This window comes from Zeus faber, assembly GCF_960531495.2.
Source record: "Zeus faber genome assembly, chromosome: 2".
Taxonomy (NCBI): domain Eukaryota; kingdom Metazoa; phylum Chordata; class Actinopteri; order Zeiformes; family Zeidae; genus Zeus; species Zeus faber.
Window position 1 is genome coordinate 32,601,213 of NC_137189.1, and position 24,265 is coordinate 32,625,477.

Consider the following 24,265-nt stretch of genomic DNA (forward strand, 5'->3'; position numbering starts at 1 on the left):
TATTCATCCGGGCAAGGTCAACGCCTTAGAATAAAAGCTTTCGTGCTGTAAATTTGGGATAACAGCCGTAACCTTGATTCGAGTGGTCGGGCTATGTGTCATAACATATTAAAGTCTGATGAATTAAATGTGAAATAACAAGGATCTCATAAACTCAAATGGTGCAAAATGGCAGCTCGAATGTGAGTCTCACACACACACACCCCTATACTGATCTTGCAAATGAACCATGACAAAATATAGAAATCAGGTTCCTTTATTCATTATAACACATCCATAAAAGGCTCATTTAGCTATGATCTTTTTTTGTATACACACCTTGAATCACTCACACTTTCACACACATACAAGGTACAATTACAGGTCATCGGAGCGTTCCCTTAAACTGCAAAGAGGTTTAACATACTGTGGAACACAAAGGCAGTGTTGGGTGAGTGGAGGTCACAGGAGATCAGGGTCCAGTCGTTCTGCGACTTATGATGTATGCACACAAAGAAAAGATACATCTTTCCAAAATACATATTTAAATATTAAAAATAAGGTTTTGTTTATTTGTTCGTCAAAATGTCAAATCTTTGACGACTATGAACTATTATGGTGTAGAGTAATATATTGCACTAATAGTCACTCAGGTAACTGATGAAAACTCATAATATACCATTAAAAAAATGGCCAAAACAAGACATCTTGACATCTGTATTTAGAGTTATTTTCTAAATATAGTTTTGGTTAAAAAAAAAAACCAACTAACATTTGATGGTATATAGTACACACACATGCACCTAACAATACCCCCCCCCCCGCGCGCACGCGCACGCACACACACACACACACACACACACACACACACACACACACACACACACACACAGGCATTTTTAAAATGTGTCAGTATTGATATTTTTTGTTCATGTATGCGATTTGTACTTGTACAAATTTTAAATCACACTTCACAGTCTAAATACGGGAGAACGAGATCAGCCATTGTTTTTTTAAACCACAGATGAATTGGATTGCCAGTTCCTCCAGCGCTCGGCCCGTCTTTCTCCTGGTTTATAATCCATTACTCTGATGCATCGGCCACAAATCATCTCCCCAGCAGCATCTCTGAATCCTGCACCTTGTTCACAGCCGTCTTGATATACACCGATCAGCCACAACATTAAAACCACTGACAGGTGAAGTGAATAACATTGTTCATCTCGTTCCAATGGCACCTGTCAAGGGGTGGGATGTATTAGGCAGCAAGTGAACAGTCAGTTCTTGAAGTTGATGTGTTGGAAGCAGGAAAAATGGGCAAGCGTAAGGATCTGAGCAACTTTGACAAGGGCCAAATAGTGATGCTAGACGCCTGGGTCAGAGCATCTCCAAAACGGCAGGTCTTATGGGGCTTGCTTTGTATGGGGCTGCGTAGCCGCAGACCGGTCAGAAGGCACCTGCTGACCCCTGTCCACCGCCGAAAGCTCCTACAATATGCACGTGACTGCAGAACTGGACAATGGAGACATGGAAGAAGGTGGCTTGGTCTGATGAATCACGTTTTCTTCTACATAATGTGGATGGCGGGGTTAGGGTCCGATCTGATCGAGCATCTGTGGGAAGTGCTGGAACAACAAGCTTGATTCCATGGGGGCCCCACCTCACAATTTACAGGACTTAAAGGATCTGCTGCTAATGTCTTGGTGCCAGATACCACAGGATACCCTCAGAGGTCTTGTGGAGTCCATGGCTGGACGGGTCAGAGCTGTTTTGGCGGCACAAGGGGGATCTACATAATATTAGTGGTGGGTTTTAATGTTGTGGCTGGTTGTGTTTATATAGATATATATATTTATATATCTATATATAAAAATATAAAGTATTTCTACATAAAAAAATATGCTCAGCCCAATGGGGACGAAAGAAAAGCACAGTAAAATTTGGCCTTGGATTGTCTTCGAGTTTGGCTTGGAGGTTGGAAGGGGGGTGGTGTTAGAAGTCCCAGGCCAGGTCGCTGGTGGGGGAGGCCAGCGCGTGGCAGGACGGGGCCGGGGGGCAGGAGACGGGGGCCTCCTCGGGGCTGGTGAGGGGCACTGCGGGGTACATGAGGCTGAGGAAGGAGTCCCGGGTGTGTCTCTTCACCTGTCACATGAACACCACAATAAATGTTTGGGTTGTGCTACAACACTGCTTTTACGAATGAAGAACGAGAGTTATTACTACGCCTTAAGCTGTCTCCAGACAGCTCCACTGAATAAAGCTGAAAGCCCCTTTAAACCAACCAAGTCTCAACATGGCCCTGACAGGCTGTGATTGGGCCACTTGGACACCCATCATATGGCCCGCCTCCCAGTATATATACTGGGTCATACTTCCTCTGACATATTATTCAGCTCTTGATCAAGCCGGTCAGTGAAGCCACCGGTAAGAACTCTCGTTCTTCATTTGTAATTAATTTCGTACTCAAGTTCTTACTATGCCATATTGTGTACCCACCACCCTCACTGACCATGAGGTCAGAACCAATGCATCCTATGCAAGCCTCCAAAGGCAGAGACATAGACCCCCGGGTCCGGGTAGTCCTTTCCAAGGACCGACTGGCAGATGTGACCTCGACCCCAATTTCAGCATGTAAGAACCCAATCACAGGGTGCTGAGGTAAAGTACATGATCACCCCTCCCCAGACGCACCGCCATGCTCGTGGGTGGGGATTCCGCATACAGCTGAGCTTGAATCTCCTGACCGTAACCACTCTCAACCACATAGGGTAACTCTGAACGCAGACTTACACCTGGCCGCTGTCAAAACAGCTTGAGCCAGTGCTGACGCAGTCATGTCCGGACTGTAGAATCTGGTGAACACGTGTGGGGTAGACCAAGAAACAGCACCGCAAACATTCTCGACCGAAACCCCTTGTAACAATGCCCACGAGGCAGCCACACAGTTTCCACCGTTGGGGGGGGGGCGGAATGAAAGATGCCCCCTCCGCACCTACGGCAAACCCAGGATGAGGGACCTCAGGTGCGCAAAACCAAGTCTGTGTCGGCCACCAAGGTGCCACCAGAACCAGTTCCAGTTCCAGCCCTCGCAAACAGCACCCTAACCGTACAGGGAGCCATCGTTTTTATCACCACCTGCGGTGTCACCGGAACCAGCTGGACCCTTTTTATGACGTTGCCGGGGATCAGCCAAAACCTCAGGCCGTCTCAACTCTCCATAATGGTCAGTACCCGGGAGAGGTCCCTGGATGGATGCACCCGCTGTTTCATAAACCAGCATTGCAGGGGCCTTTCGTCTGTCCAGTGGGACTGCGGCTGAGGCAGCCGCCATCAAGCCCAGCAGGACCACAACCCAACATGCCCTGGTGATCTTGCACAGGGACAGCGTGCGAGCTGCAGTGGCAACAGCCAACCTCCTTGTTGTTGGACTCCGCTATTATTAGAGGATCGTCTAGATATGACAGAATCTTCATTCCCTGGGTGTGCAGAGGGGCAATAGCTGCCTCCACATAAATAGCAAATATTTTGAGGGCCAGAGAGAGACGGAACGAGAGAACACAATACTCGTACGCTCTGTCCTGAAGGCGAACCTCCGATTATTCCATGTCTTTCCACAATTGGTATGTGAAAATAAGCATCTTTCAAATACACCGACGTGAACCAGTCTCCCCGTCGGATTGATTTGAACAGGTGACGGTGTGTTAACATTCAAAGCTTTCTCAATGTTTTGTTTGATATTCTCAGATCCAGAATTGGTCTCAGAGAACAGCTGTCTTTTTTTTGGATTGAGGAAACATCTGCTGTAAAAGCTGCAGTTTCTTCTTTCATATCTCCCCTTTCAGGAGGGATGACGTTGAGTCCAAGACTTCCGTCTGTGTAACTCCAGCGAACACTGGTGTACTCCGGGTGAACTGTGCAGCCCTTGAAAATCGTCCTTTCGAGCGAGAAGAAAACTGTGCATGCACCGTGCATGCGCCATACGCTCACACAAATGGAGAGGCATGCTCTGGTTACTGGTAGCAATGACACCTGGGCGGATTCCCCCATAAATTGAGCCTCCGGCCACATTATCTGGGCGGGGAGGCTCACACCCATGTTTATGTGTTTGAAGACATGGTCCGGCCTCACGTGAGGCTTCAGGCAAATTTTTTCGTTTTGGGCCATGACGCTCATGTTTCTGAGAGGGGGCCTCGATAAACACAATGGAGAGAGGGAGAGGAAATAAAGACTTGGCTTTCTCTGTCATGGAAATTGGTACAGCAGAATGTCCTTTTCGTGCTTAAACTGGAGGTCGAGCCGACAGTCCAGCAGCACGAATCCCCTCTCCGTAGCGGCTTAGGTCCTTCCCACCTCCGCAGGCGGGGGAGCGCAGCCTTGAAACAAGGGGCTTTCAGCTTTATTCAGTGGAGCTGTCTGGAGACAGCTTAAGGCATAGTAGGAACTCAAGTTGGAAATTAAGTACAACAGTCAGTTCTGTGGAGGAGTTTCGGGGCCCAAGGTCCACCTGGGCTCCTGTGAGACATAATGGATGAATGGGCTAAAAAGCAGTCAGGGGATGTAAAGTTTAAGTTTTATTTCAAAAGTACATACATAGCAGCTTAGGTCATAATGCTATTTATATCGCAATTTAACCTTTTTTTCATATTTATTGTTTAATCTGAATACAATTAATTGTTTTATTTTAAATACATTGAAAATGTATTAAAACTTTTTTTTTTGTCAATGTCCCTACTGTAAATTGGACCACAAATGTGAGTCTGCAAAGTCTGTAAAGTGTTACTGTGATGAAGGGCGGAGTGACTGACTGAAGCAGACTGTCTAGCAGCATCATATCAAAAGTAAGATCTGTATCATGTTCTGTGCATTCCGCCTGAAAAAATGGCAACCAACGTTATTGAGACATTCCTTGCTGTTCATGTTTGAAGGGATAAGGAAGTTTTGTAGAAAGTTAGACTCTCCGTTCCTGATGTCAATATACTGTAAATCCATACATTTCTTTTTGTCCTTCTCTCCATTGACTTCCGCTACTTCCACTGACTATTCAACTCCATAGAATTGTGGTGGATTTTGATGATCCATAAAGGGAGGTTTTTTTTAATTTTTATGAAGTAGCTTCTAAGTGGCTGGCGGTTTAAACACATCTAGTCGTATTACACAATACAAGTTTTTGGGTAGAACCATGTTCAAGTATCAAACCCACCTGTTTGAAGAAGGCGTGGGTCAGCAGCGCAGACGCAGACGGTCTGTGGAACACAAAAACAAACACTGAAGTAGGTCACGCTGATGTTTTAATCCATCCTGAGTAAAGTGAGGCACATAACAGTATTGACAAATTAAATTGCTACAGGAAAAAGCCATTCTCTCTTCTTTAGACTCTTTTGAAAATCCTTTTTTAAAAAGCAGATGAATAATAACTACATTTACCACATTCATTATTTTGCCTTTGTTTTGATTTGTGCACTGCAGGGATATTCAATTACAAATTAAAATACGGTGGAAACCAGGAAATCGAGATGGGCCAATGTTTTGCAGCTAATTTAAAAGGCATTTTTTACTTTTTGTTAATGCCACATTTTAACTCAAAAATAACCCAAACTTAATTAAAAACCTTCCAGATGTAGTCTGACATAACAATGATTATTGTTCAAATGTTTGCTGCTGACACAAGGCCATAGGCCGGCATTTGATATAGATGATGATAACGAAATGTTTTTAACTTGATGAGACTAAAATATCTTACCCAGACACATAACAAATTCTACAGTACAAAAGACCAATCGATAAATATCAATAAATGCAACACTGCTGCAGTATGTCAAAGTTGTAGGGTACTTGGGACTACGTGAGGGGAAAAAAAAAAAATCAAAACTGATGAAAAATATAGCAAATATAGTTCACCTGCACCATTTTTCCTTGGCTTGCTGCTGTATAAAACCTTCCAGAAGTCCATGGGATTTTCCAAAAACAACAACTTGCAAAGGGATACATTACTTTTTAAGTTGAATGAATGAACTTTAATGCAATTTAAGATGACACTTGGAGCTGTGGTTCCTATGGCTTCCTTTAGAGCTTCGGTGTTACCAATTTAATTAGGCCCGGTGTCGTGCAGGATGCCTTTTTTTTTTTCTATTTCCTCAAGCTCTTTACCTGCGTTCGGGCTGCTGCTGCAGACACTGCTGCACCAGGTTGTGCAGGGTGGCCGAGTGGTTCTTTGGCCCGGGGCTCTGGGGTCTGTCGGCGGCCGGGGCGGGGGCGCCGTGGGTCAGGCTGCCGGTGGCCACGCTCTCCCCGATGCCCGAGTCCACCCCGGAGCGCGACACCTTCAGCCCCCCCAGCTCGCCCAGCGGGAAGGGGGCCACGTCCAGCAGGCAGCAGTGAGAGCCGCGCAGCTTCTGGAGCAGCATCTGGAAAACACAAAGGAGTCAGAAACAAACATAGAACAGTACGAGGGCATGGGGCAGATATGTCCCCAGATTCCACCCACTGGAGAACTGTCCCTGAGACTGGTGGTGAATCCCCAGACTATAGAAAGTTTATTTTCATTATTATTTTTGTATTTCATGATTTTTTTATTTTATTGATTATTGTATTGTATTGTATTGCATGAGGGATGACATGCAGGCGGTTGGTGTAAGGGAGGAAGATGCGCAGAACAGAAGGTATTGGAGGCAGATGATCTGCTATGGCGACCCCTAACGGGAGCAGCCCAAATAAGAAGAAGAAGGTTGATTATTAATAAATACGCTGCTGTCATTGTTGTTATACCTTATTACAGTATAAGAAACATACTTATCTTTAATATATTACAGGTATTCCTCACTTAACGACCGAGTTCCATTCCTAGGACCAGGTCGTTAAGCAAATCGGTTGATAGGCGGGGACCCGTGCTTTCTCACTGTAAGGGGCGTGGCAAATGCGATTGCTAGTGTAGTGAATACTGACAGAACGCGGGAACTGAGATGTATACAGTGTATATAGTATATATAGCATATATAGTGTATACAGTATATATAGTGAATATAGTATATATAGTATATAAAAGGGTGACGGCGATGAGATGCTTGACGCTGAGAGGCCACGGTATTGTAAGCAGCGTACAATACAGACTGGTCAGAGAGCTGGTCGTAAGTCTGAACGGTCGTTAAACAGGTAGGTCGTTGAGTGAGGAGTACCTGTATAAGGAATATATATTACATAGATTTCATATATACATAGTAATAATAACAATATATGTATATACATAAATATAATTGATATGGGTTTTTTTAATATATATATATATTATATATAATATAATAATATATAATATATATAGTATATAATACTTACGCAAACGCAAGTGACTGGCCGTTCTCCATAGAATAGACCCATAGGGTCCCACAATAACCTCTTTATGAAAGGACAATAACCTTTCAAAATAAACTCTTCATGCCAATTGCAGCCTTGTGAAGCAGCATGAGCCCTTAAATGTGTTGTGTTTGTAGCCTCGCAATGGTGGGGTGGATGACGTCACACGTCGTCTCTGCGCCCGTGGAGACATGTACACACAAACAACAATGCCGTGCGAGAACTCCCAGGGCGTGTGATATGGTGGGAGACTCACCGTCGGCAGCTCCACGTCCCGACTGCAGAGTCCATGTCATTGTTTTGGGTTGTTAATTGATTTCCAATAGACATACATTTGCATAAAGCAAGCATATTTGTCCACTCCTGCGTTGATAAGAGTATTAAACACTTAAAAAATATCCCTTTAAGATACATTTTGAACAGATAAAAAATGTGCGATTAATTTGCGATTAATCGCAATTTACTTTGGACAATTATGAGATTAATCACGACTAAATATTTTTATCAATTGACAGCCCCGGTTTAAATATTTGAATACTGTTCAAATATTGTTCCAGCAGTAATTCTTGCTCTGTATATGTGAAGGAAACATTCTGTATTGATCCTGTATTGAACTGCGCTCCGCTGATTGGTGGATCCTTTAATTATCGATCGCTCAGCACAGACCGCTAGTCACCGCTTACGTAAGCTAAGCTATCGAGGGTTATCGAAAGCTGGGCCGCCTGAACCTAGCAACCTTGAGGGAATACACCCCAAATCCCATTTGCCCTATACTGCTCCCTGGTGGAGATCGTGTTTAATACACGTAAAATTTGTGCTTGGGACGAAGCTGGACGTGGAATACCTCCTATTCTACGAGGTGTTAGTGAGGATCGTTTTTTTTGACTGACCTGCGTGGGAGGCATGTCCTGGAAGGGCACTCTGGCGCTGACCAGCTCACAGGCCACGATGCCAAGGCTGTAGATGTCCGACTTCACCCCATAACCGTGAAGGTCCTGGACAGAGAAGGCATGTTTTGAGTGTGATAGAAAATATACAAATGAAAATATGACTAATCCCATCCCTAGATGATGGGACGGGATGAGGAGTTTATGTTGTTCACTCATATTGTACTGTTGTGAGTAGTCTTCTCTGCTTGCCACAAAAATGGAACGTAGGTTTCTCACATTACGTCTCACTTGAGCGCAGTACGGCAAATCGTTTGGTTGCAGTGACGATGAAAGTTTCATGCACATCCTTAAAGTTATCTGTGAGTTTGATTCTTTTCAGTAACCACGTAGAGAAATATGGCAACTTCGCCAAGGAAACAGCTTCAATATCTTTCTATATGTACAGTATATATACTGCATATAACGCCTCATGAGCCAAAAAGTTTTATAATGGACACGGGGAAGGCTTTGAGTTAAATAAATCCTTTACTTTATCATCAAAATCTCCATTTAAAAAGGCATTTACACAGCCATATTGAATCCAGCATTGAAGGAAAGGATAGAAAATGTTTTGTATAACCAAAGGGAAGGTACCTATGAAAAACAAAAGCTCACTATATTATACATTTTCCATTTATGGGTGCATAACCCCTCAAATTAGTGATATTTTGGCAGCCGTATTGTATTTTGGCGGCACTGTTGGATTTGGGCAAAATCTGACATGGCCCCCTCTCTTAATTGCAAGAGGAGGGCCTAAGTGTGCAGAATCCTTGGATCATAGGCCCTCCAGTGAAGTCGGGGGAACGCCAAAAGTCCCAGACAGAAGTGACATCGGCACGGCAGCTCTGCTGGGTAGAGCTATTCCCGTTTTCTCTTACCTGTCGCAGCAGTTCGGGGCTGAGCCAGGGAAGCAGGGCGGGGCTGTGGTGGGGCATGTCGAACACCGCCCTCACCCGCTTCCCTTCGCGCATCATGCTGTAGACGCTGTGGAGCCCCGACAGGTAGACGCTCCCCTCCCCCGACAGGAGGATGTGGCTGGCCTTCACGCCCCTGGGGGCAGGAAGCAGGGAGGAGGAGAGGAAGAAATGATGGAATTACAGAAAGGGGGGAACATTAACGAGAGAAAATGCGAGGAGGCCAAAAGAAAGGAAGCCAAAAAGAAAGAATAGAAATTAGCAGCATTGGAATACATAAAACTAGGAATAGAAAACTGCAGTGTCACAACCGCTCACGTCACAGAATAGGCCATAATAATAATACAGTGATGAGAAATAAAATAGAAAAAAGATAATGGTAATTTGCAATAACCATAAAAAATGTATTTAAATTGGCAATATATAATAACCCTAAAAATGAATGAAATATGAATGAAATATACAATAAACTTTAAAAATAAACCTAACAATAAACAATGACCAAATAAAACTGGCAATGATTTGACGCAACCTAATAACCCTAGTGATAAACAATAGCCACTGCAAGACCATCAGAGTAACTTAACACAAACTCAGATTCAACATCCTTGTTTCTTGAGAAAATCATTTTCATTGCCATATAACTCTCTTGTCGATATAATATACACAGTATTACATATATTACATTCTATATATATTAGATATAGCACATAGGCTGACTGACCGGTGGACATAGCCCATCTGATGCAGGTACTTCAGGGCCTTCAGTACGCCGTACAGCAGGTAGGCGATCAGGGATTCACTCATTCCATCTGGGAAGAAGGACCTTAGCAGGTTGTCAGCAGAACCTGTAAAGGGGGTCATACACAAGGCAGTGAGCAGGGAGATACAAAAACGATATCGATAGGTATAAAACTGCAGAGGATAAGTTCATTGGTGCTCATATTGGACAGGCATTTGTGCAGGTGTGCATGAGTGGTGCACCGCATGTCCCGAGTGCCAATTAGTCAATCCCTCGGCATCACCAAAGACCCGCTATGGACCTCGTCGGGCCATTAGACCACAGTGCTCGCAGGTTTCGTTTTGTGTTGGTCCTTGGGCACTGTTTCAGGTTATCTCCCAAGTCAAGATTGGGCCGCTTAGCGTGTACCAGCCCCAACCGACGGCCTGGTGGAGTGGTTCAATAAGACACTGAACAACATTCATCGTTTGTATGTTTGTGCACGATGATAGCCGTAACTGGAAAAGATGGTTGGACCCTCTGTTGTTTGCGGTGTGGGAAGTGCCTCAGGCCTCCAAGGGATTCTCTCTTTGAACTGTTATTCGGCAAGAGAAGAGGGGGGTGCTTGACCTAATTAAGGAAAACTGGGAGGAAGGTCCTAGCACCAGTAGGGGCTACCAGTGACTGGAGCTCGACTCAGGAAATTTGCACCGGGAGACAAGGTGTTAGTGTTGCTCCCTACATCTCAGCTTCGTGGTCACGCGGTGGGTTGGAGAGGTTAATTATGAGGTAGAGCGGTCAGACAGGCGCAGGGCAGAGGTTCCAAAAGCAAACCTATCCCACCCAGGCCCTCTCCAGTCACCATCTCTCGCCCGGCCTGAAAGCGGACATGGCCGCGTTACAGCAACGCTTCTCTTTTCCCCCCTGCCAGGCCGCACATCCCTCATACACCAGCAGGTGGGAACGATCCCAGGGGTAAAGGCATGCTCCTGGCTGTACCGCCTGACTGGGCAAAATCATGCAGGCAGAAATAAAGGCCATGCTGGACATAGTGATAGAGGAGCCTATGAGGGACTGGTGCAGCCAAATTGTGCTGGTAGGTAAGCCCGATGGGTCGGTCCCGTTCTGTGTAGACTACAGAAAGGTGAACAAGGTGTCAGAATTTGACGCGTACCCGATGCCCCGGGTCAGTGAGCTGCTTGACCGGTTAGGCACGGCTCAATTTTCACGACACTGGATTTAACAAAGGGCTACTTGCAGATTCCCTTGTCTTCAGAGTCATAGGAATAATAGGCCAGCGGGGTGGGCTGGTGGCCGGTCGGCTTCCTGGCCTAAAGCCCTGGCTATCCCTTTGCACGGGTGGGGCGCAGTGTTACGTGCCACCCATGCAGAGAGCGTCGGGTGTTTATAACTGGCACATTTTCCACTGCAGTATTCTTATAAACCACAGGCGGCAGTAGAGAGAAAGTACCATGTGAAGCAGGAAGTAGTACACGAAGAAGAGCGCTCGACAGCAAACATGGCTGCACACATGGAATCGGAGCTTGTGCCGAGGAGGTATTGCTGTTCATAGTGGTTGAACCGACAAAAGCGCCAAAAAATGTGTGTGTGTCCCAGTTAGGTTACTGGAGGCTGCTGTGCGCAATACACTCCGCATTTCCCCAGACAAAACCTACAAAAAAACCCTACTAAAACCTACTAAAACTAAAAAGCTGCAAGATCAGCTCCGTCTCGCGCTGCTCCGAGCACTGCGCTGCTGTGGACACCGCGGTGAAAGTCAGAGAAAACTTTTAAATGACGTCTTGTCGATGTCATATGAGTCAACAACTCATTCAACAACCGAATTGCTTATTTCTCGTCTCAAATGTGTACAGAAACACAATTTGGTGGACTGATAAGGTGAAATCAGTGAAGGTTTACAGAGGGTACAGCCCTCGGCACGCTCCCAGGAGTTGGCCAATCAGAAGAAAGTGATGTTCTAGGGAGGGGGGCCTTAAAAAGACAGGAGCTACAACAGCCTGTGTCAGCAGAGGATGAATTTAGGGGCTGCGTAAAGGGCCAGTATAAGATAAATAATGTATTTTTGAACTGTGAATCATGCAAAGCCCCTCTCTCTCTCTCAGACTCTACGGTAGTGTAGGCCAAGAACAATAATACAGAGAGTGGAAATGAGCATAATAGGTCCCCTTTAATTTTAGATATAAAGTTAGAAACAATTAAGTTTAGGTAAAAGGATAGGGATGGTTAAGTTTAGGTACTAGGTTACAGGGCTAGAGTTAGGTTTAGGGTTACATTGGGTAGGTTTTTAGAATTAGGGTTGCAGGGAGTTTGGTGTGGTCAGGCTTAGGCATTCCATGATAAATCTATATTAAGAATAAATAAAAGACAGACAATACGTGGTGCGGGGGCTAGGAGGCTGTTTGTCTGACCGTAGGCCATGAGGGGCGTCAGGACCCAGAGCTGACAGCAGGAGCTGAACACCAGGCGGGAGGTCAGCAGGTTGGGGTGACGGAACAGCCTGGAGAGAAGAACCTCGCTCTGAGTCAGGGGAAGGAACACAAGGCGTTACACTCACCTAACTAACCTGCAGGAATAGACATGGTATGCGGTTTGTGTCTGATTTGGGGGAGCAACTTTTGTGTTGTTAAAGTTCCTGCAAAGTAAATTCAGTGATTTGTTTCTAAACACTATTACAGATGTTCGAAAGTAATTGCTGAAAACACGTGAAAAGACTGAGCGATGTGGTGCTGAATTGTGGAGTTAGACCGTTAAACTGTATCTAACAAATGTTGTTCCGTATTTTTTGGGCGGGGCTTAATCATGATTCGATGACATGGAGCGGTCATACTTGGCATGGACCCTCCCCCTCACACTATAAAACACCAGGTCAGAATCGGAGCATCTGTGGTGAAATAGATAAATAATAAATAATGAACAGCCCGAAGTTTGGGATAAAACACTGTTTTGGGAATAAGCACCTGGTCTAAAAGACGTCTTCAGGGAGGCCGTGAGCAAAAAGAACTGTCCCGTTGGTTTGACCTTGCGGGGTTTGGTTACGTTAGATTTAGCTGCATGCTAGCAGGCCGCGGAGCCTGACCCGGACTGTGGAGGAGCCAGCAGGGGGCGCCAGAGAGCGGGGAAGTCTCACAGCCAGACAGCAAGGCTTTGAGGTGAGCGACAAGACACACAGGACTGGGTTCAACAAAGAAAGATTTAAACATGGAACTTACTCCAATTTTAACGTTTAACATGATTAATGTGATTGGGTTTGGTTTCAGCGTCTTCAACAGACACAAACGGTCTCAAATCACACACAACCGCCTTTTTCTCATGATTTTGAAGCCTAATTTTATATACTTGGCGATTTTTTTAATCATTCAAATTTAGCTTTACTAACACATACTTTAACAGAAACGTCAATGATAATTCAGAGATGTAATACCACTGATGATATCTAAGATAATAAATACAAATAATTTTTGCATTTTGACTGAAACGTCTCTTAAAAGCATTGGCTAGCAACTAAAAAGGCAAAAGAGCAAGCAAAAACGCAAAGGTAGCCATGTTAGATTAAAGTCGTATTCCATAAGATTATTTTGTAAAAAAAAGTCCCAAATTTTTATACTTTTTTTATCTGGTACATTTTCAAGAAAAAGCCATTTAACATATTTGCTTTTCTGCATGTGTTCCTCTATATGTTGTTTCCATTGTTGGTGGCGGGGTCTGTCTTTCCCGGGAAAAGTGTAGATGATGAAATAAAAATGTTTCAAATGGAATTCTGGGACTTGCAATGTAATCTACTAACACACAGAAGATTTTATAGATTGCCGCTTAAATGTTGCCGTTCTAAATCCTATAGTCATTAGGGTGTGAATAATTAACGAAAAAGAAAAGACTAAAATGCACAGGATGGCCTGTGTGGCTAAAAGAAATCTGATGGATTTCAAGATTTTCCAATTTTATGGCAACAACAATTTCCGCTCACCATCAGCTGTACGAGCTCCTCCTCTGTGCACTCGTCCAGGTTGGTGTGCTTGATCGCCACCAGCTGCCCGGAGGGCGTGTGGCGCGCCATGCTCACCTGGCTCAGGTTATTGAAGCCTTTCCCTGGGGACAAACCATATGAACGCTGTTGCTCGGTGCTTTGTTCCATGTAGTAAACTTCACTTCCTTCATTTATAACGGACTCCCTATCAGTCGCAGATCTCTATGCACTCATACAGCATTTCAAACGGGTGTATATGATGTGTGTGAATGTGCAGTGTGTCATTTAATATATGTAAAAAAGATATTGGGGTGTGGGGGCGGTGTGGTTTAAGCAGCCACAACTGTCTTGGGTCTAGGTAATTGGGTCCAGGGTCAGAGGTGGCTGTACGCCTGTTGCTCGTCAGAGCGATCAACAAGGAACCGGTAAATCACCCATCCCCACACACACACACACAAGGGGAGAGCCTCTGTCACGATATGTGTCCATCTGCTCCCTTGTTACGTCTTGCCCACGCTCTACAATAAACGAGTGTGTTTGCAACATCTCTGCCTGTGTCTCTGTGTCGGCGGGCCCTGAAAACGCCACACGGGGGGGTGGGCGGAACTGACACAAATATGATTTGCTGTCAGTTTGACTGAGGAAAGACTGAAAGACTGTAGAAAGGAACTGAACTCCACTCTTGTCAAATATATGAACCATTGATCATACTCTCATATCGACATATGCTCGTGAAAAGAGCATTAGGCTGGTGAATGAGGCGTTGGATCATTACAGATAAATGACACTTTATTGACCCCAGTGGGGGATGTTCAGGTTTTACAGACGTGAAGAAACAAGTCAGTATAAGCCAAAATGGGCAGGAGGTGGGTACGCTGAAGTCAAATGTAATTAGGTTCCATAAGTAAATTACAGTGTAGTAACAACATGTAATGATGCACTAGTAGCAAGTGGTATGTCGTAATATGGCATTACAGTAAGATCAGTTCTCACCCAGCTCTGCCAGCAGCTGATAGTGGCCGGGCTCAGGAGACAGCCCCTTGAGGTCATCGCTGCCATGCGCCCCCGGCAGAGTGAAATCTGAGGCCTCTGAGCTCTGCTGGGGCGACGCGCAAGCGCACCACATGCGGAATTCAGAGAGCATACAGGAAACTCCATACTGTTAAATCCCAATAAATTTAAATGCGCGCGCGCACACACACACACACACACACACACACACACACACACACACACACACACACACACACACACACACACACACACACACACACACACTGAACAGTGTGCCCCCAAGAACAAGAGCATCACCTTCTCTGCTGGAAATGTGCTGCCAACACAGGACAACGAGAATTTGAGTGAAAGTGATGCATTTTCTCAGGTCAACGTTCCATTGCTTTTGGGATTGGGGATTTGGGGATGTGAGAATGCCAATGCCAATGATTACCCGCAGGTGGCGCTGTTACACCACACTGCACAGAGAGGGAGGATGATGGTGGGATGAGACAGATTGGGGGGGCAGTGATGGAGAGGCGGAGTTAGTCAGTACAGCAGCTTTTGTAGTAGGTTTGTGCTGCAAACACGAAGATGATATTGTGACTTTAATGGAAATGGTTGCCAGTTTCGGTGGTCGGCATATCAAGTCGATCAGTATTTCCCTGCCACACTCCAGAGGGCACTTGGTTGTAAACAAACCAACGCACAGATGACGCCAAAACAATATGAAGGGGATTCCACTTTGCCAAGAGAAGTACCGCGCAACGTCTGATCGAACTTATGACTGGGAGGCGTCTCGTGGCGATACAGAAATGGATGAATTTGTTAATACAGAAGTGTATGTTTATGTCTACTGTGCCAACATTTTGTTTACTGTTAAGTAGGGTTCCTTCTGGCAGTGCAAAACGAAATTCAAGGACTTTCAAGTACTCTGTAAGCACAAATTTTTCATTTTCAAGGACTTTACGCAAAACAAATATAATCAGTTTTCAGTGTGATCTTAATTAAAATATAACATCATCTTAGTCTCATTGTCTATTTTTCATATGAGTATATCTATTATATATCTATTATGAACCTCAATGTCATCAGATCAGAATCAGAATCAGAAATACTTTAATAATCCCAGGGGGAAATTACTTAAGTCATCTACTATTAAATGTGTATATTTCCAACCATGCTGGATTAAAGGTACATTTCCCTGTCTGTTGTTTATCACTAGGTTTTGTGTCATTTGCCTTATCTTATTCCGTATAGTTTAACTGTTGGGTTTATTGTATATTTTCACAATCTTTGCATATATTGCTTTGCCCTTTTTATATTTTTCTGCTATCGTTGCATTACATTAAGTATACAATTATTGCTTAATTATCATTTATCTTGTTTTGATGTGAGCTGCTCAGACAACTGCAATTTCCGTTCGCGGATGAATAAAGTATCTGTATCTATCGATCTATCTATCTGCTGTATCTATCTATCCATCTATCCATCCATCCAACATCCATCCGTCTATCCATCCATTGATCTATCTATCTAACCATCCATCCATCTATCTATCTATCTATCTATCTATCTATCCACCCATCTATCCATCCATCTATCTATCCACCCATATATCTATCCACCCATCTATCTAACCATCCATCTATCTATCAATCTATCTATCCATCCATCCATCTATCTAAACAATGCAAACATCTCCCCCAGCCCCACAACCACAGCCCCTGGCGGCGGCCTCGGCTTACTAACCAGGTACTGGTGGCTGGCGTCCTCATAGCACTCCTCTATGCCCACAGGCTGGACCTGAGTGTGGGAGATGCAGGAACAGTCCTGGGGGGGGGAGGGGGAACACAGGGAGGTGGAGGAGGAGTGAGGGGGGAGGAGATGTCAGACATGCTCCTGGTAGAGGAGATGGGAGGTCAGTGTGATACGCAGCCTCGTGGAGAGAGAGAGAGAGAGAGAGAGAGAGAGAAGGGGGGAGGTGGACGGAAGGAGGGATTTAAACAATAGAGGATAGAGAGGCAAGCACCGGCGGGCATTGGCACGGGAGGGGGGGGGGGGTGACATGCCGCGCCGCTGATGCATGTCGCGGGCACAGAATCAAAGCAATGGTCACAAGACGGGGAAGACGCCGCTTTGAATCGCTCTAGCGGGAAACAAACTGTTGTGTCCTCTGCGGGACAGTGATGTCATCGACATTTCCATCAAAAAAAGACACAAGCCGTTTAAATGATATTTGAGCGGTCCTCAGTTCTGAAATATTCCTTACAACACAGCCAACACATCGTCATATCAATCCTTCGGTAGAATTATTATTATTATTATTATTATTATTATTATTATGGACACTTTTCATCCATCATCAACAACAACAACAACAACAACAACAACAGCACGAAACTTGTGCTTATTAAAATATTATTACCCTTACCAAGAAAGACATGGAGTCCTTTTGGCGATGGTGTTGGCATTCATCCGCTCCACGGCTGCAGGAGGGGAGAGATCTGGCGATGGGGAGGGAGAAATGGGAGACACGGCGTGACGTGAGACATCCCCGGTGGTGCTACCCCTCCACGGAGTGCGGCGGCAGCGTCCCTCCTCCTGCGCGTACCTGCCCCCGCGCCACGTCATCACGACGTCATCACCCGGGCTCGATAATCTGACAATGACGTCGTTCGACTAAATGTACAAGCGTATAACGATGTGTAACTATAATAATGACAACAATATAATAATAATAATAATAACCTATTCATCGACTTTAATTCCGGTTAATAGTTATAAAAGATAATACATTTTGAATAACACATCATCTAAATTAATAAAAGTAAGTAAGCAAATAAATAAATAAATAGATAATAACTTAGCCATATAGATACACCTCGATTTATGTGTCTTCAACTTTAAAAAAAAAAAAAATCCAGAAAGTACCAAAAAGCAAAGACTCCTGCTCTGCCACTTAACTTCAGCCAGACCAGGCCAGATGACAACACCTTCGAATCCCGTCAACCGACCCTTTTAGTTCGGAAACAGCCCCCCGCCCCCCTCGCCCCCCTCGCCTCCCCCCGGAAAAAAAAAAACAACACTGATTTATTCGCAGTTGACGCGACTTCGCGAGTTTTACCTTCTCCCCTCGGACGCAAGGCGACGCTGAGGAATACAAATCCGGCTTCGGTGAGGCCTGGGCTTCAGTCGCTGTCCCGCATTGGGGTCGTTCGAGGGGGGTTGGAAACGGTGCCGCTCCGCACGGCTTCGACACCGCGTTGGGAGTTTGCGTCGAATTACCGTTGCCTCGTGACCGTGACGTCACTTACCCAGCGGAAGGGCTTTCTTTTTAAGCGAGTGGGGGGGGGGGGGGGGGGGGGGGTTGAATTTGAACGTTTCGGGCGCCGTCGTCAACGTAGTTCACACACACACACACACACACACACACACACCACACACACACACACACACACACACACACACACACACAGCGCTCTCACGCTTCTTGTTTTGTGCGGAAGAAATCGTTGACGCGCGTTGTTCCATTTCTTCCATAAATACTGAGAATTTAGGTTGTTTGTTTTTTTTTGTGAATGTGTCATTGGGCAAGAAGTAAAACTTCATTCAGAATCAGAATCAGAATCAGAATCAGAATCAGAAATACTTGAATAATCCCAGGGGGAAATTACTTTTGTTACAGCTCCAAATCTACACACAACATATTTACATACAACATATAATAATTATTAAGAAACATATTGATATATAAATATATATATATATATAAACATATCTATATACACATGGTAAAGTGTAAAATGTGCAGTTAAAGTGTGCAAAAAGAAGAAGGTGCAGAAGTGGAAGTCCGTGTTTTGAGGTCAGGTCACAGAGAGGGGGGTGTCTGACTCTCTGAGGGCATCTAACGTCTAGATGTTAGGTGGAGGAAACCCCATGTGCACGGGGAAAACATGCAAACTCCACACAGAAAGTCCCCTATTTGGGAGATAACCCGCCAGAGCACGGTGCCAACAGAGAAGAGAAGAAAAATATAGAGAATATAGAGAAGCGGTGTGGTGAAAAATTGTGCTTATATATCACAGACCTTTTAGCCTGGGAACCACACAAATCTGCAGCTCATGTTTCATTTGCTCTGGAAAATACGTCTGGCCACCCTCCCATTCAAACAGATTTCCACCCGACCTGGCCGGGGTTGGGCCAATCACGACCGTTTATCTAATATGGGGCGGGTTTGATACGAGGCACCTTACCAAGATGGCTGCTGCTGATTTTGGAACGGTCTCTTGAATCCACTATCGCGACAGTATAAAACAAACCGGATGGCATATTTTCTCTAAAAAGCTTTTGTTGATAAGAAAGATGTGTTTCCCATACTTCTGACAGGAGTTGGTAAAAGTCACATTTACCAACTCACACGCTCAGCGCTACGTCATACGTTTCGTTTCTCTGATTGGTTTTATGTCTATCCAGGGCTCCGATTGGTTGTAGGTCCATCCTGTGCTCTGATTGGTTGCAGGTCCATCCAGTGCTCTGATTGGTTGTAGCTCTTTCCAGTGCTCTGACTGGCTGTAGCTCTATCCAGCGCTCTGACTGGTTGTAGCTCTATCCAGTGCTCTGACTGGTTGTAGGTCTATCCAGTCCGCTGATTGGTTGTAGCTCTATTCAGTGCTCTGATTGCTTATAGGTCTATCCAGTGTTATGATGCCCTTTAGGTCTATCCAGTGCTCTGACTGGTTGTCGGCCTCTACAGTGCTCTGATTGGTTGTAGGTCTATCGAGTGCTCTGATTGGTTGTAGGTCTATCCAGTGCTCTGATTTGTTGTAGATCTATCCAGTGCTATGATTGGTTGTAGGTCAATCCGGTGCTATGATTGGTTGTGGGTCTATTTAATGGTGTCCAGAGATATTTTGGTCTGTGCCCGTTGGTAACACCCCTTGTAAATCTAAAATTAACAGAGCGATTCCAGACTAATGGGCATTTGCGAAATCAAGGAAGTTAGTTATATATAAGTTTGTGGAAATTAGAAAGGCAAAATAGGTTGAACTTGAACTAAAGAGGAATCTTTTCTATGTTATAATTGCAAACAAATAGAAATCAATTTGAAAAAACAATGAGAACATATGATTAGAAATACAATTCCACATTGAATTAGGATTTATTTTTATTTATTTTTATGTATTTCTTGATCCAATTTATTTTAAAAATTGTTCAAAGTATCAGTGTCGTTCAGAATACCCTTCTCTCACCGTTTGACAAGGACTTTTAATTTGATACAGATTTCTGGCGCACACGATTAACGTCACCCCGAGTTTACCGTATACGTCCGTGTGGCATTCTACGCTGGAGGCAAAACTCGGAAAATCCAACTCTCTATTCGGAGAAGCAACTACGATTTCCGTCGGAATTTCTTATTTGACAAACTCGAGCCAGATCGCCCGAGTCCGAATTTACCGATAGAAACAGACCTTAAACCAGCATCGTTTCACACACAGTTAACGGTAATTAACTGTTTTTTTTGGGGGGGGGGAACACATCTAACTTCGATCTGGTAGAACTTCGAACTGGCGCCGAGTTTTTATTACACGCTAACATACAGTTTTGTCGCCCTTCAGCCTTCGCAATCTTTTTTATTTTTATTTTTTCACCAAACAAACAGACGCTTACAGTCGGCGTCCGTGTGTTCCCCGAACAATGGAAGACACTTAGCTCGGGAAGGGCGAACGACGGACTTGGAATGGCCGATTTCCGCCCGTTTTGGAATACGGCATTGCTGTTCACCCCTGTGGCACCCCCCCCCCCCCCGTCTCGGGCTGCAGGGAGGAACTGGCGAGAGACACATGCGCTGCTAAAATGTTTCACCGCGGTTGATAACGTTCTGAAAGGGTAAGCCTCGCCATACTCTCCCTCCTCCCCCCACCACCACCACCACCACCACCAACGTTATCCGTCACGTTTCATTTGCACCGTATACGAACGGAAATGCGTGCGTGCTACGTTTGCCGTTAGCTTAGCAGCGGTTGTCGCCTCCGCGTCCTCGCCGTCACCGGCAAAAAAAAACGCCTCGATTTCACAGGATCCTCGTCGATTCCGCTTCGTCTCCACCTGGTGCCACCTCCGCGGGACAATGTTGTGTTGGTTTCGGTTGTTTTTCTGTAAACGTCAAGTAGCTGCTGTATTGCGTCCCTCACTCGTCGCGGCAGCTAACGTTATACATATATAGCTTACGATTGTTTTGTTTACAGTTTGGCTTCGGTTCCAGGTGGCTAACCCGTTCTTAAAGGGGTAATCCGTGAGACTATCATGTGGGGAAAAACAATCCGATTTTGATATTTATTCCATTTTCATTTCTCTGGACGTTTTTGGTTTTATTCAATTCGTGTCTCACGTCTGTGCCGGTTGCGCTGTTGGTGGCGAGAGCCGCTTTTCCCGGAAGCAGCGCATTGATCGTGCTTGCGCAAGAAGCGCACGGCAGCTACTGTGGATTTTATAGAGCAACGTAGCTAGTTGCGGTCAGTGTGATGTCGATATGGATGAACACTCACACTAAAGAACAAGCACCTTGGGATCAAAAAAAAATATATATATATCCCCACCACCTTAAGTGACCGAGAATAAAATACATAAATCAATCGATCAGAAGGAGGCAAACTTTCCAGAAAAGATAGCGAACGCCTTAAACCAGGATGAAACCAGAACAAAAAACAAATGTTACAGTTTTGACCGGAATTCAGAGAGGATTGTAGTTCAAGCCACCCAACACAGATGATCTCATGGATGGCCACTTTATAACTCATAACTATCATAATGCAAAGGCCTCAAATTGAAGTTGTACGTTGATGCTGTGGAACTTGATTGTAACAAACGATTGAAGTGCCAGAGTGATAATAACACATAGACCTTTGGTACGTGCCTTATTTCCAAAAGGGGACACTTGTTTCGCCGCTTAACTGCAGTTCTAACAGTGTCTGTATGATGTTAGAATGTCCTCTTGACTTTACATTGAGGTGGCCTCAGTGCTGAAAGAGGCTGTGATTTCACTGCAGCCCTTGAAGTGTCACGTGCTGCCGCCTGTGTCCCTTTGACTCATTCCCTCATGTCTGAGTGATGGGAATGAGACAGAGGGGGCGGCAAGGGGCTCTGTCTACATTTTGACATCTGAAAAACTGACTACAAATCTAAGGCTTGGATTTAAAACAATAAAAAGCCCACAAGGAGAAGCTTGATTTGGAACAAGGCTCCTAGTGATAATAAGCTGGATAATACAATGCAGAGAGAGAGACTGAGACTGAGTGCTTTCTAATGGTCTTTTCTTCTCACATTAACAACAGGTTATGAGGGCCTCTCCATTTTAGTCCTTTCAAAAGGTGATATCAAATGAGTCACAAAAAGGTGCTGGGCTGGCTGCATCCAACGGCGGAGTGCTCTGAATAGCATGTAGCCGTAACATGATGTAACACTGAAGGGAAGATAAGGACAGGCAACTTGCCTGGGCCCCAGGCCTCTCCTCCTACCCCTTTCAGCAACCTGCCTTCCTCTGGTGACATTTAGACCAAACTGGATGGAACACAGTGATGGGGATGTGTGTGTGTTGTTTTTTTTTTGGTCACCTGCCTTGTCAAGTTAACCTCCGCTGCCAGGATTTAGGTCAGTCAGATGGTATTACACAACAAAACATACCCCTAAGTCCAAAGAGGAATCATTGTCCGAAATCATTACATTTTGAATGACTGAAAGAAAGACTTCATGTTCTATTACAGGTTAAGGCATGTGAGAACTGTGTTTTTATGTCACATTTAAGTCCTGGAAACATAAAAGTCCTAGACATAACATAAAGTCTGCTGATTGAGTAAGGTTAAACACCTTTTCAAGAACTCCAGCCATGCTGGTTTTACCCCCCCCCCCCCCATTGTTATTGCATTGTTCTGTTGTTATTCTAATGTAAAAGGAACTGGCTGGCGTCAAATCGTGTTTTAGCCTGTTTACTTGTCACCAGTATATTTTTTGTATTACCCTTAACCCTATGTTTGTTAGTTAATCAGGTTTCTTGATTGTGCCCTAGTTTGTTTATGAAAAGGCTGGAGCTTTGTTGCTTTAACATGGAATTAAAATGGATTGGCTATAAATCATTTGAGCATCCGCAAACCTTATGTTATCTGGCTTAAGGTGGGAACTTGTGGGAGAACATGAGGCTTGATGCTGTCAGTGCTCAGACGTTGTGGTCACAGATTTTTGAAATCGTTAAAACTGTTTGTAGCTACAGTATAAAATGGCTTATCCAAATCTGAACTGGCTTGGCATTCAAACCAGCTTTTTCCCCCTAACTCTCTCCCACTGTAGGCAACAATGTCAACAAAGCGCAAAATAATTGTCTATTGCCTCAATAGACAATTATAGTCAATAGTCAATTGCCTATTGAAAACACAATGGCCCTCCATGAATGCAATTGACGCTGGAAACTGTTAAACTTACAGACATAGATATTAAGCTTTATTCGAATGTTTGTTTCTGACAAAGTTCAATTTGTTGCTTTTGTTGTTTATAGATCATACTGGCAGAAATATTGTCAGACATGCAGTTGACACGCAGTTCTTAACGTGTGACATAATTTCAGTCATTAATGGCTATGTTCTAAGTGTTACACTCACTGACTCAGAACGAATGTGAAACCATAAGCCAAAACGATTGAGAATCACTGACCTATGCACCTGGAAGAACCTTTCCTTTAGTCAAAGTTTATTATTTGATAGTTTTATATTATCGTAAGATTCCACAATGAGACGCTTCCATCCAAATTAAAGGGGAATTGTAAGCCTATGTTGGAGATGTTGTGCGTTTTCATCAGTTGGCTTGAATCAAACTCAATATTCATTGTTAATAAATTGCACTAGTGTATGCATATAATGTGATAGTTGCATATTCATGTGTTTATCTCTCAGTCAAATGAGGTTCTGAGTGTAAATTGTTTCTGCATAGGATCTGCAAAGGATCACTCATGTCATTTCCAGAGCTATATCTCTCTTTCGCTTTCTTAATACATTTGTTGGTACAGTGGCTTTGCATACACCACAATGTTTTTATTTCTTTTTTTATCTTCTTTGCAAGCCAGTTTCAGCACCGCTGTTTTATAAGCTGATGCTGGGTGCTGCCAAAGGAAGATCCCTTTTCGCAGACATTGGTGTATGCAAGCAAACACACACACACACACACACACACACACACACACACACATACACACACACAGATCAAGAGAGCAAATTGTATGTAAATATGTGACACAAGCTCGTTCCAAAGCGTCACTTTTCTAGCTTAATCCTCTATAGAACTCCCTTCCAGGAAACCCTCTCTCTCGACTCCCTGAGTATCACTTTGCCAAGTTCTCATCATGGCCAAC

At 44.4% G+C, this 24,265-nt stretch overlaps 2 protein-coding genes across 5 annotated transcripts in view; one reads left to right on the top strand and one right to left on the bottom strand.

The window, feature by feature from the left end:
• Window positions 1-251: 251 nt before the first annotated feature.
• stradb (STE20 related adaptor beta) lies at window positions 252-18,157 on the bottom strand. Of its 3 annotated transcripts, none has more exons than XM_080024199.1 (12): window positions 17,996-18,157; window positions 17,303-17,375; window positions 16,621-16,701; window positions 14,869-14,971; window positions 13,876-13,997; window positions 12,320-12,428; window positions 9,894-10,017; window positions 9,134-9,305; window positions 8,217-8,321; window positions 6,127-6,383; window positions 5,180-5,222; window positions 252-2,121 (listed from the first exon to the last, which is right to left on the bottom strand). In XM_080024199.1, the coding sequence occupies exons 2-12, from the start codon at window positions 17,312-17,314 to the stop codon at window positions 1,972-1,974; spliced, it is 1,278 nt and encodes a 425-aa protein (XP_079880325.1). In that variant the 5' UTR covers window positions 17,315-17,375; window positions 17,996-18,157; the 3' UTR covers window positions 252-1,971. The 3 variants fall into 3 exon arrangements, with proteins under 3 accessions (XP_079880325.1, XP_079880324.1, XP_079880323.1); XM_080024198.1 differs by having other exon boundaries at window positions 14,869-14,974; XM_080024197.1 differs by having other exon boundaries at window positions 14,869-15,034.
• Window positions 18,158-20,242: 2,085 nt separating this feature from the next.
• The window catches only part of trak2 (trafficking protein, kinesin binding 2), a 29,453-nt gene continuing 25,430 nt past the window's right edge, over window positions 20,243-24,265 (top strand). Inside the window, exon 1 of one of the 2 annotated variants that reach the window (XM_080019173.1) lies at window positions 20,243-20,372. The gene's annotated coding sequence lies outside the window, so the exon portion shown is untranslated. Of the gene's footprint in view, window positions 20,373-20,726; window positions 20,758-24,265 lie in introns of those variants that run through there. The other variant, XM_080019174.1, reaches the window with a different exon arrangement.